Consider the following 17,817-nt stretch of genomic DNA (forward strand, 5'->3'; position numbering starts at 1 on the left):
GATGGCCGACAAGTCAATTATTCGGCAGTATATGTTAATTCTAAATTGACTACAGAAAAGGAGATGGCCTATGGTTCATTTAGCCACAAAGGAGAAGAGCGGCCCGCATTTAACAAAAATGCTATTATATTAGCCAGCAATAGTGTGAGGAAATGACAAACAGTTAAATATTTTCTCTGCATGTATTAAACATTCTCTGGCGGCCACAAAGTCTCTTTTCACAAGGTAAGTGGATTAACTTGAGGACACCGAACTGTGGAATTGTTCCTCAATCAAAGGAGATGGATTTTTTTTTTTAAATAACGACTTAGAAGGGATTTTTTTTTTCTCCAGAAGAATTTTTGTGTCCTTTCCTGTACCTCCCTATAAGCAATTTTGGAAAGAGCTTATACGTTTTGAAGATGGGCTCATTCTTGACCTAAGCTGCCTCGACAAAAACATTTTGGGAGGGCATACTCTGGTCGATAAACTAGAGCAGGGGTGTCCAAGGTTTTTGGCAGGAGGGCCACATCATCTCTCTGACACTTTGTCGGGGGCTGGGGAAAAAAATAATTAATTTACATTTAAAATTTGAATAAATTGACATAAGTTTACATAAATGAATATATTAAAGATGAACTTATATGAATGAATAAAGTTCTTGCAATAGCTCAGGGCCTATAAAAGGCCTTGCACAAAGCAAGGCTGGCCATTCCTTTGCTGCTGCTACTGCATCACAGATGTGAAACAGCAAGCAGTGGAGGAAGCCCTCATCCCACAGCTCACGCGAGAGGTCAAACAGTCGCCCTCACGCTGAGAGCAGTTGCGTCAGGCCAGTGTGGGCTCCAACAAATCTCCAGAGGGCCAGAAGCTCATTGGAGACTGGGGGCTTCCTGAGGGCTGCATTGAGAGGCCTTGAGGGCTGCAAATGGCCCCAGGGCCGGGGTTTGGGTACCCCTGAATTAGAGGAACAAATATGAGGAACTGACTCTTGTCAGTGAAAAAGGGACTTGGGTGTAGGAGCCCATGGTGATCCAGCCAGCATGCATGCCTTCTTCCCTGCATATCTTGTAAATTGTCATTTGGGTGGGTGGGTGGGTGGGTGGGGGAGTTAGTAGTGATATTGTACAAGGAACCCTAGGAATCGTGCTAGGAAATGCAGCTGATTTTCTTAATGCTGAGGAAAAGATCTTGGATGTCAACAGTTCTGCAGCAATGAAAAAGGCTTGATTTTTTTCCTAACGAACTCCTCTCCCAATTTTATTGCCCAATCTGGAGTTAACAAGTGACCAGGAAAAAGGGTCTGAACATTTTTTTTTTGACCTACAAAGGGCACAATCCCAACCAGTTCTACTCAGAAGTAAGTTCTGTTTAGTTCAATGGGGCTTACTCTCAGGAAAGTGTGGTTAGACTTGCAGCCTAAGGTACAAGGATTTCTTTGTAAAAAAGCCAGAATTCGGGTTTAGTTGACCAGACTTTTAAGGCAAGCTGGTGTTCAGGGAGGTGGTAAGATGATACACTTATCCTAGAGAGATCACCCTGGCTTTTAGCAGCTTCCTATGGCTCAGGAAAATGGAATGAGGGAAATGGTTGAACGCTTTCAGTAAAAGCAGACAGAACTTCTTGCTGAATGAGACCTCTCTGGAGAAAATGGCTTATGGATTGGAACCCGTAATTTTTTCCCCTGCAAGAAGAGTGGCACGAGGGTGCCTTCAACAAGCTGATTGTCCAGTAGCAGTCCTTCTATTGATTTATCTAACTTCTTATCTTACGCTGTCTTCCATGGTTTGATTTCTATTTAGGAGGCAGTACTAACCAGGCAGCAGCAGTGCTTGTTAAATGATGGCCTCTGGGAGTCCAAGAAGGCAGGCGTGCAACAAGCAAAGGTCCAGTACCCCTGAAACAAGCTGGTGTATTGGGCCAAAAACAGGGCCATTCTGTTATGCACATTTTTACTTGCTCATAATCCCATCTGTTGGCACAGCTTTCGGCAGATGTTTCCTCTGATGTAGGTTGTTCTTCTGTAGGTTCTCCATCTGTTCTTTCTAGGCACTAATCGGTGTTTGCTGTACTTCTCTGATGTATGAAGTTGCTGCTCTTCTGAGCTTAGACAAGGACAGGCAGCGTTATTATTATTTGAAGTGTGTGGCACCTTGAGGGTTAGCCCAGGTGTTACTGAGTGCCCAGAACTGTTTTAACAATTTGTATCAATCCTTTCTGATGATAAGTTGTCTCCAATGAGAGCTGTCAAATCTCACATCTCCTTGGAAGTTCATTGGAACTTGCCATCTGTCTGGGATGCCTCTCTTGTAAGTCCAAGATGTGCATGGGCAACTTGTGGTGAGACAAAGATACTCTGGCTACTTTCAGAGACAAGTAGCCAGAATATCTTATTCTCATCAAAAGTGTTGTTTGTTTGTTTGATTGATTCATTCTTTCATGTTTGTCTGTTTGATTTGCCATCCTTCAGGGTTTGGATCCTTTCCCATGTTCTCTAGAAAGTGGGGTGGTTGGATGCATTTTGTCTCTGTAGTAGTTGGCAACCTTCAGTCTTGAAAGACTATGGTATCGTGCTCTGGATGGTGGTTCTGGCACAGCATCTAGTGTGGCTGAAAAGGCCGATTCGGAAGTGACAATCCCTTCCACACTGGGAGCAAGTGTAGTGTGTCCCTGGTCTGTCTCCCTGGCTATGGGCCTTCCTTCTTTGCCTATTTGCCTCAGTCTGTTGGCTAAGTGTCTCTTCAAACTGGGAAAGGCCATGCTGCACAGCCTGCCTCCAAGCAGGCCGCTCAGAGGCCAAGGTTTCCCACCTGTTGAGGTCCACTCCTAAGGCCTTCAGATCCCTCTTGCAGATGTCCTTGTATCGCAGCTGTGGTCTACCTGTAGGGCGCTTTCCTTGCACGAGTTTGTCTCTGTACACATCCACATAAGTGCACATCCTGCCATTCCATACCCTGCATTTCTTAGGGCATATTTTGAATTCTTGCTTATGTGGCATGATAATTATGTTTTCTCATAGATCTTTGACACAAAGGATAAACATCCTTAGATCGGTCAAAGGCAGGCTATTGCAAAGCAAGTTACAATAACACGCAGAGCCTTTGGTAATATGCGAAAGTGGTGGGGAGTAGACCCTGATGTGGGAGCGGATGTGTTACAAGTGTGTCTCTATTTTGTTCTGAGAATTGTGGGAGGATATGCTGGTCAGGTCCAGTCTCCCTTTCCATTCATTAAACGAATGCCAGAAATTTCCAAAATGCAAGAAAGGAGCCAAATCACATGGTATCTGCAGGAGTTCGAAATTCAGCTTTAGAACTTGATTCTAGTTAATTTAGCTGACCCATAAATGTACTTGTCTCTTCAGGCGCGAAGCCCACCTACTTCCCTCCACGTCCTTTCATGTTCTTCCTGTTTTGCTTAATTTCGATGTTGCGCTTTTTGTAATCTAGCCTCTGGATTGGTGATGCTGCTGCTTTTGAAAGAACAAAAGACACAGGAAATGCTTGCAGTGGCAGAATGGATTTCCTTGATGGTGCCAAGCAAATGAACCACAAGGGTCCAAAGGCAGAGATGGATGAAGAGGAGTCTCCTTGGCTAGATGGCAAGGATAACCAGGTCTATTGGTAGAGGTGTGATATTTTAGTGTTAGCAAATTAAAAGCACATCATATCACTGCTTTCTTCACTTCTCGTTTTTGTGAAACAAACAAAAAACCCCCCAAAATCTGTAGAAAAATTGGTCACTGTAGGCTGTATGGGCGGGACTGGGGGGCATGGCTAAAGACTGCGGCTGTATCTGCTGACACTATACCACCTATGGGCACAATCCTATCCTGCGCTGGAACAGACAAGCCAGGAGGCTTGCGCTGTATTCAGTGTAGGTTAGGGGCCATAGGCAGCTCAGCCAGAAGTAAGGGGAAACATTTCCCCTTACCTCTGGGTAAGGGCTGCTGGCCCCAATGGGTCTCCTCAGATTTGTGCCACCTCTTGAGTACAAGTTCGAGGAGAGTGGAGCAGCTTGAAGCCGCTCCGTTCTCCCCGCAGAAGTGCCTAACGCCCTGTTAGGATTGCGCTCTATATCACCTACTTAGTGCACTTTTTAAAGCAATTATAATTTATAAAAATGTGAATCTGGACTAAAAACACATCACCCTACTTTTCTTCCTTGGGGAAAAAACAAAATCTGCAAAAAAAAAAAAAAAAAAAAAAATTAAAAAATAAATACATTTAAGAACAACACCTCTACCTACTGGGTTCCCAGCTCAGCGCATCAAATTCTTACTATGACCAATGAGTGGAACATCCTTGCAAACAGTAGAAACAACACATCAGCAGCCTGTGCTATTTCCTTTCTGCCAAGCAGCTCCTTCCTGTACAAAAACTGGGCAGTACATAAGAACAGCCCCACTGGATCAGGCCATAGGCCCATCTAGTCCAGCTTCCTGTACCTCACAGCGGCCCACCAAATGCCCCAGGGAGCACACCAGATAACAAGAGACCTGCAAGGCTTCCTGGGAATTGTAGTTAAGAACATAAGAACAGCCCCACTGGATCAGGCCATAGGCCCATCTAGTCCAGCTTCCTGTATCTCACAGCGGCCCACCAAATGCCCCAGGGAGCACACCTGATAATAAGAGACCTGCATCCTGGTGCCCTCCCTTGCATCTGACATAGCCCATTTCTAAAATCAGGAGGTTGCACATACACATCATGACTTGTAACCCATAATGGATTTTTCCTCCAGAAACTTGTCCAATCCCCTTTTAAAGGCATCCAGGCTGGATGCCGTCACCACATCCTGCGGCAAGGAGTTCCACAGACAGTTTGTATCTGTGGTTTGCTTCCTGTGAACTTCTGGGTGCCTGGGAATACAAATGCCTCTAAAGAGTGGGGTGCACTCATAGGAATACTGTCAGCCCCTTTTCAGCTGTTTGGAAAACAAGCACTGCAGCCGTTATTCTGAATGTTATTCATTAGGCCCAACAGCTGCTTGTGTTGCGGCAGCCCAACTTCATTGGTGGGGCTAACAGTATTGGCACTCTTCGTTTAACACTAATTGTGCAGGCTTCAATGGTGGTTATTTTCCAACATGTGTAAATTAACGCGCTCGCAATAATGACAAAAGAGTGAACCTGGATTTGGGAAGGCAGGCAAATGTTGCAGGAACAAATGGCAGAGAGCCATGTCCTCACACATTTATAAGACGCCAAAGTCAGTTTGATCCAGTGGACTGTTGCTGGAGACCGATTAAATGTGCAGAAAAACAGAGAGCAGTCTGGAAACAACAGGTTATGCACACCCCAAACCCTATAAATAGAGAATAAGTATCAGGGAGAAGAGTTTTGACCAAATTTTCCCTTGTTTTCCAAATTGTTTCCACTTGTTTCCCTTGTTCCACTAGGCTTCCATATTTAGAAAATATGACAGACAGACAGAGCAAAACAGACAGCACTGGCATTAGTGACTGTAAATTGATGCATTCATTTTGGAAAAACAGCGTCCTTGAATTGGGATGTCTGTCTACAATCCATTAATCACACAATGTGTTCAAGATGCATAGCAGCTAAGGAATGGGTGGAATGAAATCCTCAGTTCCAATTTTGACTGTCACAAACTGGTCATTCCCTTATCTGTGCGACTGTATCATAGCCACAGGAAAGCCTGTAGGGACTTGCCCCTCTCAGAGGGACTCCTGACCGCTTCTCTGAATGTTCTGCTCTGTTTTGTTTTTTAAAAAGTCAGTTCCTGACCTTGTTATTCACGGAGAAGCATGCAGACAGTGTTCTGTCTAATTGCTCAGTAAGAAGTTAACCTATCAGTATATCAGCCACTGAGGGCAAAGGACAAGCAGTAGTAAAACAGTTTAGTTAATATTTAATACAATGAGAGTTTATCCATATCAGGCTATCTATATTCAGGTTCTTAGGCAAAAGGCTGCTTTGCACTGATTTCATCCCTACCAACCCATACACCCATCCACTCATCACAAATTTCTGGCTAATGGTCTGCTGCAATAGGTGGATAAGAATACTGACCTAACTTACTGCAAGATTGCTGCAGATTTCTGCAAGGATTACTGAGATCATGGTGGCATCAAGGGTTGGTTGAGTCAGGCAGTAGTGTAGCTATGGGGGACAGTGCAGTAAGTATTGCAGGTGCCACAATGGACCATGTAACTGGCCCCTCTCCCTTGCAGTTGGGACCAATCTGGGCAGTATCACTGGTTATTCAGCACATTGTGGCACCTGCAATACTTACTGCCCCCCCATAGCTATGCTATAGGGGTCAGGCACTGCTGCATCCATCAGAGGACCCAATTGGTCAGGTTGACATCTGAACCCTTGATATCATTGGTAGTGGTGGTGCCCACTTCCCCATCAGGGGACAGGTAGGGGCACTGTGGGGGTCCAATAGTGACCATGAGGTACCAGGCTTTGCCCCATGGCCACCAGCAATCAGGAACGTTATTTCATTACTGAAGTAACAAATGTGAAATGTGTTATGTGCTCTAAAATGCTACGGCTGGGGGCAGAAGTGCACTGCAGCTCTACACCTCAGACTGAATTAATTATTGCACATGCTGATGTAACCTCAAGGCACACAGTTCTACTGGCAGGTTCAAGCATCATCACCCTGTTGTCTTCGGCGGAACACATCTGTGTGTCTGAACAAACAAATGGTACATTAATCACTGAGCAGAAAGGCTTTGAGTGACGCCTGATCTCGTTAATTTGTATTTACTCTGATCTCTCTGATTACCTTAGTAACACACCACATGTTACATGTATTATTTCCCAAGAGTCCTTTTTTGCCTCTGTCGGCAAATGGGAGAATCAAATAACAGGAACCGTGAAAATCACTTGCAGTTGCTTGGTTTGTCTCTTGAGAGGAAACACATAGAAAAGGGCATTGTTTTTCTCCATGTGCTTCCAGGAAGAGAAACAACCCCAAACTAAACTATTTGCTTATGCACATGTATCATGGGACACCAGACAGCAAAGCAATGGCATAGGGACCTCCTTATCTCATTCAGATATGTATACTACAGGTGCATTCCTGAAATACTAGCTCAAAGAACTCCCTGGATGAATACCTATTTTAAAAGTGATTGAATACCTTTGCACCAACACAGTTATCTATTCTGACTACCTTAAGACACCTGGGTCTTACTTGGCTGAACATAAAAATGTTTGCTATTTATTGAAACGTGTTTCATATCTAATAACACTTTGGCAATGATCCCGTCTTGAGTGCAGAACACCTGAATGGAGAGGATTCCCATAGGGATTGGTAGATAACTTTGTTCTATCATCTCTCAACACGTGCAGACAGTCAAATGCACAGTTCTACATGCACAGCCTGGAGAAGTGAAGGCTGAGAGGGGCTATGATAGCACTCTTCAAATACCTGAAGGGCTGTCCCCTTCAAGTCTATGTTTCCATGATTCTATTATGAAGAATGGGTGGTCTGTGTCCCCTCCCATATTCCCATCCAGATTTCTCTTTCTGAATGGCACATCCATCAGCAGAACTGGGGCTATAATAGTGGGACTGTTGTTGCACTGCAGAGCTGCTGTTTTGCTTGCATCCGAGAGCAGACCCCATATTGTATGCTGCTCAGAATGCAATTTCAGAAGTAGAGGACTGCACTGTCAACAATGTACCAACAGTGGCCACTTTTAATAAACTGCTCAAGCTGGCTATAAAGTCCCAAATCAGATTCCTTCCCTCCATGATTGAATTGATTTATCTTACAGGCTTACTGTTTCCCCCTAGTCTGCCTAATGAATTTTGCTTTCCTGTAGTTTCAATCCATGACCGCTTGCATTACGAGGCGAGTTCAGTCACACCCTTTGCACATGGCCAGATGTGGTCATCTGAGCAAAACGTTATTATTCAAGCAGGCGGTAGTTATGTCTAAAGTAGTAGTTGTACTGTGGCTCAGTCATTTTGACCAAACTAATATGGACATTCTGGGCCTCCTGTTCCCCATTCCTTTGTGAAATGTAGTTGGATGCAGCATGAAATATTATATTATGGTACATTTTTGTGCCTTGCCACCATTTCTTGCAAATCTGATATCAAGGCTGCGGCAGTGAGGCAACATGCAACACAATGATGTCCACATGTCCCCCACTGTATTAAAGCAGCTGATACAAGGAAGAGGAGGGAAAGAGGCACAAAGTAGAGCCACTCCTGGGTCTCTTCTAAGCAGTGGTGTAGCTAGAGGGGGTGCAAAGCACTAAGTTCTGCAGAGATCCTCACCTCAGTGTGCAAGTGGCCCCTTATGGGGCCTCAGTGTACAGTGTGCAAGTGGTCCCTTATGGAGCCTCTTTGGCTCTAAAGGGGAAGGGGAGGAGCTGTTTGCACATTGCGGTGAGGCCCCCTGCAAAACATAGTGCTTTGTACCCCTGCTAGCTTCACCACTGCTTCTGCAGTCTTGTTCTGCCCTGTGCTAGGAGCCATACACAGTAGATTAATTGACTGAAATAGATCTTTTTGCCTCTCCTAAATTTACTGCCAAGTTCCAACCAAGTGAACTGAATGTTCTAGTATGATGATACCTGCCCTCTGCTGTAGGGGTGCAGTGGGGTATTATTATTATTAACAGTATTTATATACCGCTTTTCAACGAAAAGTTCACAAAGCGGTTTACAGAGAAAATCAAACAAACAACGAATGGCTCCCTGTCCCAAAAGGGCTCACAACCTAAAAAGATGCAAAAGAACATCAGCAGACAGCCACTAGAAAAGACACTGCTGGGGTGAGGAGGTCCAGTTACTCTCCCACTGCTAAAAAGAGGACACCCACTTGAAAAAGTGCCTCTTACCCAATTAGGAGGGGTAACTTCTAAACCAGTGGTACAAATATAATGGACACAAAAGTGGGTACAAATATAATAGACACAAACGCAGGGTGTTTGTAAGAATTATTGAGATAATGTGTGATGAGGATGCTTTTTCTTCAAGAGTATATTATATGAATCCTATACCTTTGCCACCTGTATTTTTAAATATGTGTAATGCACCTGCAATTAGAGAAAGGATGCTGTTTTTGTAAATATAAAGAAGCATAGAAAAAAAAGCAGTCTTTGGAAATGTTAAAAATAAACTTTTCAGGCTGTTCAGCTATTCATCACTGTTTTCATTTGCCTCTTTCCATAGTTCTGCTAGGAAAGCCAAGGTAATCATGTGCCATTGTGTACAACAAATGCCTTCTTCCTTTTGCATCACACCAAGTCACAACGATGCTTTGCTCCCTGCTTGATCCTTGTGATGTGGACTTATGTGATGTAACTTTCTAAGAATGGTCCTACCTCTGTGATATAGAAAGCCATGGGTGCATGTTCAGCGATAATTGCAATCATCTGGACCACGCCACCTTGATCACTTAGAGAGAGCCTCACCAGTGGCATAGCTTGGGGGTGGGTGGGTACCTGAGGCCACATGATGCAATGATGCCCCCAGCATTATTGTATCACCCTGGCACCTGTGTTGTCATCCCCCTCCTTCACACATGTGAGACCCTGGCCCTGGAAACAGCTCCATTGGAATCATATGGAGCCATGGGAGGGAAGGAGGGAGGGCTGGCCCATTTCATGGCATTTGCTGAGCACCTGAGGTGATTGCTGTCATCCCCCAGTGGAGATGGCGGAAAATCACCACTCTGACACAGGGGGCAATGTACCCCCCCAGCCCTGGCTTAGTGATGCCACTGAGCCTCACTATATGAGAACATATCAATGCAAGAAATGAAGACTTTCTCCAGATTTGCAGCTTGGGCATGGATTTGTCAAGACAAAATTCCAGACGATCAATATGAAGACCAGCCTTCCCAGCACCTTCAGAACAGATATGACCCAGAGACAGACCTCTCCTTCCCAGCAACTGCTGTGCCTGTGAGTCCTCAGCACCAACTTTATTTTTACCTTTTGAATTTTATTCCAGACACGTTCTTTATCACTTTTCCTTCCTTCGAGGGTATCCATGGCATCTGCCATTAGCGACTGCAGCTGTGACACCAAGATAAAAATTATCAGAATGGAATTCACACAGAAATAACTTCTCTAAATACACAGATTAAAACCTAATTAAAAAATCATTTGTACGCTGATGATTTTATTGCTCATCGTGTGCACAATGAGCACAGCCATTGCAGTTTTTTGTCTCATTCCACGTTTTCCCACTGCTATTGTGGGATGTATAATACCCAACAATGAAAAAAAAAATCCCCCTGGAACACACGTATTTTAAGAATATGGGTTTATTGCAGGAAATATTTGCTTTGTAGCAGGCAAGTTTATAGATATTATGTTTCATAAACATGAAACATGATCCAGCCAAAGTTATGCAAATTTTTGGCCAAAGTAGATGAGCCTTTAAACATCATCTCTTGCATGTGTGTTTTGACTCTTTTCAACAGCAACCACTTGGGGGGGGGCACTGTAGATCAGTATCAAAAATGGTCAAAAATGACCAAAGAGGTCATTTTTGGGAGCACTCTTAATCCCTGGCTTTTGACACTGAAAATCATCCACTCCCAAATGGCCTGCTTGTGTACGGGGAAGTGTCACCACCTCACCCCTTCTGTCTCGTCTGGAAGGGGGAATATTTCTGACAGGGTCACCCCAAAAAAGATGAATGTGCAACTCCAATCTGTGATGCCCCACATAGTTTATTTTCAACGGGGAAAAGGGGAGCGAGTTCACACACTGTCAAAATCTAGGTGAACTCCTACCTCTCCCATGGTCCAACTGCCTCTTCCTGAGTTATATTTCACTGGGAAGGGTCAAATCCCACCCTCTTCTGACTGAATCTCTGCATGGTCTGGCCCAGGCCTTTCCCTAAATCATCAAATCAAATAATTTAAACTTCGGGAATAGCAAATGGAGAATGTTCTGAAGACACAACTAGATGCAATGTGGGAAATCCATGATCAATGCTTCTTTGATTTAAAAAATACATTAAGAACATCTGTGCCCCTGCCATGGATTGGGATCACAGTATTGAGGAAGGGGAGGTTTAGTCCTTTTCTCACCAATTAAAACAACTAATATTTGCTCCAAAGGGGAAAAACATACAGGTTCTTCTGCAGAACAACAACAACAACAAAGTGGTGAAGGGAGCAATTTAATTTGGAGAAAATGGCACAGGAAAGACTTAAAAATCTTAGCTTCATCCTAAGTACTTCATCCTAAGTACCTCATCCATGATCATATATGCTCCCTGCCATGCTATTGTTAACTAACACACACACACACACACACACACACACACACACACACACACACACACACACACACACACACACATGGGAAATCCTGATCGTGGACATCTTGCATCTCATCTAATTATGCACTGAATCAGAAGAGCATATTCATAACCGAATATATGTTATGAGCTTTCGATTCAGCCAAGTTTTATAAAGAAAGATAGAAGCATGGTGAACATTCTGGAGGTTTGCTGGAAGCTACCCGTGAGAAGGTCATGGTGTTTTCCAGAAGGTGAAATTGCATTGCAGCTGGGAGTGCTAGTTTTAAGTAATGTTTTCACAGCATGTTCTTAAGCTGTGATGTATGACTTGGGCTGCCATCCCTCCCAGAGGAAATCCACTGCCCACTGCTCATTTGCATATAGTAATTAATTTAAATGCATGCAAATATAAAAGTGCCCCTGGCTTGAGTTTGTAACAGAGCCCGGGATTATGTAATGTGTTATGAGACCAGTGCATTTATTCAAGATCTTTAGGCAACCTTTTAATTGCAGAGCCCCCTGGCATTCCTAAGACTCATGGGAAGAATAAGAAACTCTTCCATGAGGCAAGGGTGTCTTCTCGAAAACTAGTTGCCTGTGGAGTCATCTCAAAATTTAAGCCACTGTAAGTCCTAATCCTGGAGAATCAGGCAAGTGACATTGCCCTCATTTCCTGATATATGAGTGACATTGCCCTACCTTCCTGTTCCTGCGAGGAAGCTGCAATTTGGGTGGCAGCACCAAACTCAGTTAGCGGCAACCTCTCCACCCCCACATTTCTATGGTATAAGTCTTAATAAGTGAAATAGTTTTTGCCCAAGCTGGTCTGGATCAAAGGTGAGCTTCTTGGAAAGGCTCCATTGCTTTACATTAGTGAACACAATAGTTAAGACAAATGAATGAGCAAGGGCAACAATCATTTTCAAAACTTGCTTGGGAATGACTCCATGTTGTTACTGGAAGTGGAAATTCAAGAAGGCCTTTTCTGACCTAGGTTCTGTTTAGCTCTTAGGTAATGACTATTGTTTTGAATAGGATTGCTAACAAGCTGGAAAAATTGCATTCAGTCAGCTGATAGCCCCAACCTCCTGATTTTAGAAATGGGTTATGTCAGAATGCCAGATGCAAGGGAGGGCACCAGGATGAGGTCTCTTGTTATCTGGTGTGCTCCCTGGGGCATTTGGTGGGCCGCAGTGAGATACAGGAAGCTGGACTAGATGGGCCTATGGCCTGATCCAGTGGGGCTGTTCTTATGTTCTTATGTTAGCCAATCATGAGATTTCAGGAGCTTGTAAGCACGTTTGACTCAGCAGGTTCTGTGCTACCTCCACCTGCCTTGGCTTTATCCCCACACACCTAGGGAAGGCAGTTGTTTTTACAACAAAAGGGGGCAATGTTGAAGCACCTAATAGTAGTGTTTTAGCCCAACCAGGCTATAGCCCAACCAGGCAGGGCTGAAGCAAAAGGAAGCAGGGAACATGATGAATAAGTAACAAGTTCTCATGTTTTCAGCATATACTTAGAACTGGGCAATGGCAGCTTTTTCAGGATTAGAAGCATTTGCTGAAAGCAAGCAAGGAATTCAGAACAAAAAACCTTCACCTTGGCCTTAATTAATGTATGGAATTCTCTTCCACAAAATGTGACGATAACAATGAGTGTAGATGATTTTGGAAGGAGGAGATGATTTTGGAAGGAGATTGGGAAATTCATGGAGGCGAATGGGTCTATCAGTACCTATTAGAAATTGTAGCCAAGTGCAACTTTCTCATGTTCTGAGAAAGTGTGCTGCTGAATCACCATTGCTAGTGAGAAATGGCGGGAGAGGACTATTGCAGGATGTTGGGTTAGAACAGGGGTGTCAAACATAAGGCCCCCAGGCCAAATATGGCCTGCAGAAGCCCTTCATCCAGCTTGTGTGATAGTTGGGCTTTCCCAGCAGCACCATCAGCTGCTGAGCTGTGATGAGGTGTCACTGCTGAAAGGGCATCCCATGTGATAATTAGACACACCCAAATAAATATGATCAAGATTTGCATATTTTCTTTTAAGTCATTCGCAGCTAATTCTATATGAAAACCAAGTGCTTATTTCTGGCCATCATCTGCTTAATGATGTCACTTCCTGCTTAATGACTGCCTCTGGCCCTCAGCAGGCATCATGAATGCTGTTCGGCCCACTATATGAAATGAGCTTGACACCCCCAGGGCTAGAAGGTTTGATTGGGAACCACAGGGCATCACTCTCATTGATGTGAGATGGCATTCACAACACAGTAAAGAATGCACTTGTTGCCTGTTTAGTGACTGATCTCTAAAGTTTTACTCCAGTTATAACTATTGGAACGCATTGTGAACAAAACTTTCTGTTTGATTTTAGCAGGTTTTTCTTTTGTTTATCCTTTCATTAACTATGCACAGTGAAATTTATGTGATGGAATGCTAGTAACACTGCTTGTAATGTCCATTGTTTCATGATAACATAAAATTGAGAATGGTACATTCACACTCAAGAGGCGCAAGGTGGCCATTTAAATATAATAATGCCTCTGGATGATTCCTTTGCATCCTCTCTTTTCAGCAGCAGCTCTGCCAAAATGCTGCAGACAAGTTTTCACTAGTTATCACTATCCTTTTAAAACAAGAAAAAAAAAAGTGTCAGGAGAACCCGCACTCATGTTCCACTCTGCTCCCTTCTTGTCTGCCGAGGACAAAATAAGGATTAAAACCCAATTGCCTACCAATTCGGCATCCTGCTGGCTGATGTCCTGGAGATAGGGAATGGTGGCGAGTTCAGCCACGGCTTGATTGATCACTTGAGACTGTTCTTTGAGGCGCTGCAAGCGACCGAGGAGGCTGGCATGCTGCAGCTTCTCTATCACGCCCGAACACGCACAGAATGTCTCCTGGGTGTGTAATGGAAAGCAAACGGGTTAGACAAGAGTGTGGGATAAGGCTTAGCTTGAGTGTTTGCACTTCTAATACCAGGGTCAATGTGTGCAGGACCTCTGTGATAATGCTGTCGTAGACCACATCCTTTCCGCACACCCTTGAAACCACCGCTTGAGCATGAGCACCAATGACAACAAAATGCAATGTTTATCATAGATACGCGAGTACCAACTACAGATAGCTAAGAAGCAAGTAATTTTTCTTCCTGTTGTCTGGAATTTCCATAATTCACTTATATATATGCGAGAGTTTCACTGAAATGTTAGGATTGAAAAAAAATCCTCTAATACATTCAACTCTGCAGCCTTTACATAGTCAATGGGAATCCAGAGTATTTAAGCATAACCTTGGAACACTGGAAAACTGCAGGATTCGAAACGGACCCTGAAACACATGGGATGGGTCTAAATGTAAACTCTTTTCTGTTGCGAAGATAGTGGGGCTTGCTGCCTGCTTCTGGTTAAAGACTTGTTTGCATACTCGTTTATCCTGGGAAGTTCTTCAGGGAATTTAATCAGAGGTTGAAGTGAGCTAAACAGAGTGAGGACTCTCCCTTTGTGACAAGCTCCTGATAAGTGTGTGTTACCTCTAGTGAGAAGAGTTCCCCATTCCCATAAGGATCCAGGAATGACCTGAGACCATCAGCCCAGGCATATGCTGCTAACACCTGGAATTCCTTGTTTGTGTATGGACAAGGTTTGTAATTTAAGTTGTGACAGCCCTGACATGGTTCTGAAATAACTATGCCAGGCAATTGAATGAGGGAGAAAAAAAGAAAGCGAGGTGCATGTGCTCATGGCATGTACAAATATTCTAGAACTCATATTAGGAAAGGTTCTGCCTCTCAGCCCTGTGCCAGGCAGCCAGCTTTGTACTAGAGCACACAAGAATATAGTAAAGTACTGCTCTTCAAGCTGGGTTTTGCTGACTGGTCCTCATTTTGTCTGCAAATAGCTCTGGCCTGCTGCTTGTTCCTGGCATCTACCAATCAGAGGCACATTGAGACATCATATAGCTGGTTATGGATAGTATTCATTGATAGATCCATTGTCTGTAAAATTGTTTGATCCCTTTAAAACCACCTTATATAGCTGGGGAGGGGAGACTGAGCAGGAAGAATTCTGGACTATACTATATCCAACTACAGGTGCGGGCATGATATTTTGAATGCAAAATGCTTCTTGTCAATGAACACCTAGGCAGAAGACCACACTAATGGCTCAGTCCAAACTAGTGCATTGTGCTTGCTGGAAGGAGCATTTTGATTGGTACAATGTGTTTTCCGGCACACACCAAAGTGTATGAACTGGCTGCCACCGGAGTGGCGAGTGGCTGGCTCCATGTAGCAGTGGACCCCCACACAGCTTGAACCTTGGCGTTTCCAGAAGTTTGACAATGACATAGGACATCATCGCCATACATCCAGAAATGCTGCAGGGCTCTGATGCAGCAGCGAAAGGGATCTGGACACCAGCACAGACCCCCTTAGAGCAGTGTTTCTCTAACTGTGGGTTGGGACCCACTAGGTGGGTCGCAATCCAGTTTCAGGTGGGTCCCCATTCATTTCAATAGTTTATTTTTAATATATTAGACTTGATGCTCCCATGGTATGTGACTGCATTTGGGGAAATGTGACAGATCTGTACTTTTAACAAGTTACTATGTATATTCTTTTAACAATGATAAGTAAGTGGGACTTACTCCTGGGTAAGTGTGGGTAGAATTGAAGCCTAGGATTGTTAAAAATTTTCCTGCTTGATGATGTCACTTCCGGTCATGACATCACTTCCGGTGGGTCCTGACAGATTCTCATTCTAAAAAGTGGGTTCCAGTGCTAAATGTGTGAGAACCACTGCCTTAGAGGGATTATTACCTGCACCCAGGTTCAAGTTCCCTCATACCACTCACACAAATACACACATCCAAGGAATACATTTCTGAGCACAGCAGGGCAAAAGTAGAAAATTACCTTCCTTGGAAGAGGGCGGCCATGTGAAACAGACACAGATAGCTTCTCCATGCAAAGGTTCCATCCAGCCTGTGTGGTTTCACCTACAAGCTGGAAGGAATCATTTTTCCAGAGGAGATACTGGAACAAACCACAAGGGGAGCCTTAAGAGCACTTAAGGCAAAGTGTGGTGCTGGTAGCTCAATGCACAAATATGGAGGCTTGGAGACAGGTGAGACAGGTTTGAGGCCAGCCAAGGGACTTGCCCTGACTAGCAAGGTGCAGGACTGGGCATAAACACCATGGCATGTCTGTCAGTGGGTGAACTTCTATGCCAATGGGGCTGTTGTTGCACCAGCATTCATGGAAATATGTGGTGTATACCAGGGATCAAACTGGGCCTTTAATGCAGGCATCTCTTCACAATGGCACTAACCAAATCAAATTGGACTAATGCTCAGTTGGCACTTGGATTTTATATAAGGCTGTACCAGGCCAGAAGCAAAACGTAGAAATCACCTACAGGCTGATCCTGATCTTTAAGAAAAAAAGGAATTATAGTAGGTTGAACGCTGTCAGGGGTTGCGTTTCAGTGGCAACAAAAAAATGCAGAAAAAGGGTGTAAATAACTGCTTCTGGCAGCAATAAGAGCCCGTGGGGATCTGAAGCGCATGATGAGAATTACCTGAGCTACAGTGGAGTTCAAGAGGCTACTAAGCAGCGGTAAAGAAAATAATAAAGTGGCCAAGGATGAAGCTGAAACCACCTCATCCTGGTACAGTGAAGGTTAAGTAAACAGCAAGCTTAAATGGAGGCTTTAGACTGACAGAATTGGATGATTTAGCAGAGGAAAGAGCTGAATGCTTGACAAATGGGAACAGGCAGGTAAGCAACAAACTTGGCATACAGTTTCTGAAAATGGACTGTCGACAGGAAGGATCAGCTAATGAAAGGGTCACTGGCAGATGGAACAAGCTCTGGTTCCCCTGCAATTGTACGAAAGCAGTCAGGGAAGTGGGCAGGGCTTAGAAGGAAGGAAATAAATCTCATGCATGCGGGCAGAGGCAAAAATAGAAGTCAGTGACATCAATCACATGACATTGTAATGTCACTTCCTGGTTCTCCCCAGAGGAGGAGGTACGGGCAGCTTTGTGCCAAAGGGAAGCCTCCACAGGCGATGGAGTGGGGCATGAAACCATGAGTGCCTCCTCCTCTGGGGAGAACGCAGAAGTGACTGCCTTGCGCATTGAGCCCCCTGGCATAGCGCCTGGGGGATGTGCCCCTCAGTCTCCACTCTACTTACACCTCTGCTCATGGGATGGGAATGACCTGAGCGATTGTCTCTGAATGGGGTCAGCCAGGATGCTTCATAAGCATTTTTCAGCCACCCAAAAGAAGTAGAGAAAAGGGACAGCTGAAAGGATGATCTGTGAATATGGAATTTATCTCAGGCATTTGCCACATTATTTCAGCTGCTCACCAAGAATTGTTGAGAGCATTAAAAAAAGGGTCTTGCAGCACTGATGAGGCAAGAAAGAGAGGTTTAAAAAAATGAAACTGACTGCAGATGTCCATCACAATGAGTGACACTTAAACACTATAGCATTTCTTGAGGGGGGGGGAGGATAGATGTTGGAGTGGAAATAGACTTTCAAACAGCTGTGATGTCCACATTCATACTTAGATGTT

General features: G+C 44.2%; 1 protein-coding gene across 1 annotated transcript in view; it reads right to left on the bottom strand.

The window, feature by feature from the left end:
• The window catches only part of SPATA16 (spermatogenesis associated 16), a 138,168-nt gene that overhangs the window by 13,751 nt on the left and 106,600 nt on the right, over positions 1-17,817 (bottom strand). The window contains exons 8-9 of the mRNA XM_066622149.1: positions 13,970-14,134; positions 9,906-9,989 (exon numbers count right to left, since the gene is read on the bottom strand). Of these exons, the coding sequence (XP_066478246.1) occupies positions 9,906-9,989; positions 13,970-14,134 (249 nt within the window). The remainder of the gene's footprint in view (positions 1-9,905; positions 9,990-13,969; positions 14,135-17,817) is intronic.

This window comes from Tiliqua scincoides, chromosome 3 (genome assembly GCF_035046505.1).
Source record: "Tiliqua scincoides isolate rTilSci1 chromosome 3, rTilSci1.hap2, whole genome shotgun sequence".
Lineage (NCBI taxonomy): Eukaryota > Metazoa > Chordata > Lepidosauria > Squamata > Scincidae > Tiliqua > Tiliqua scincoides.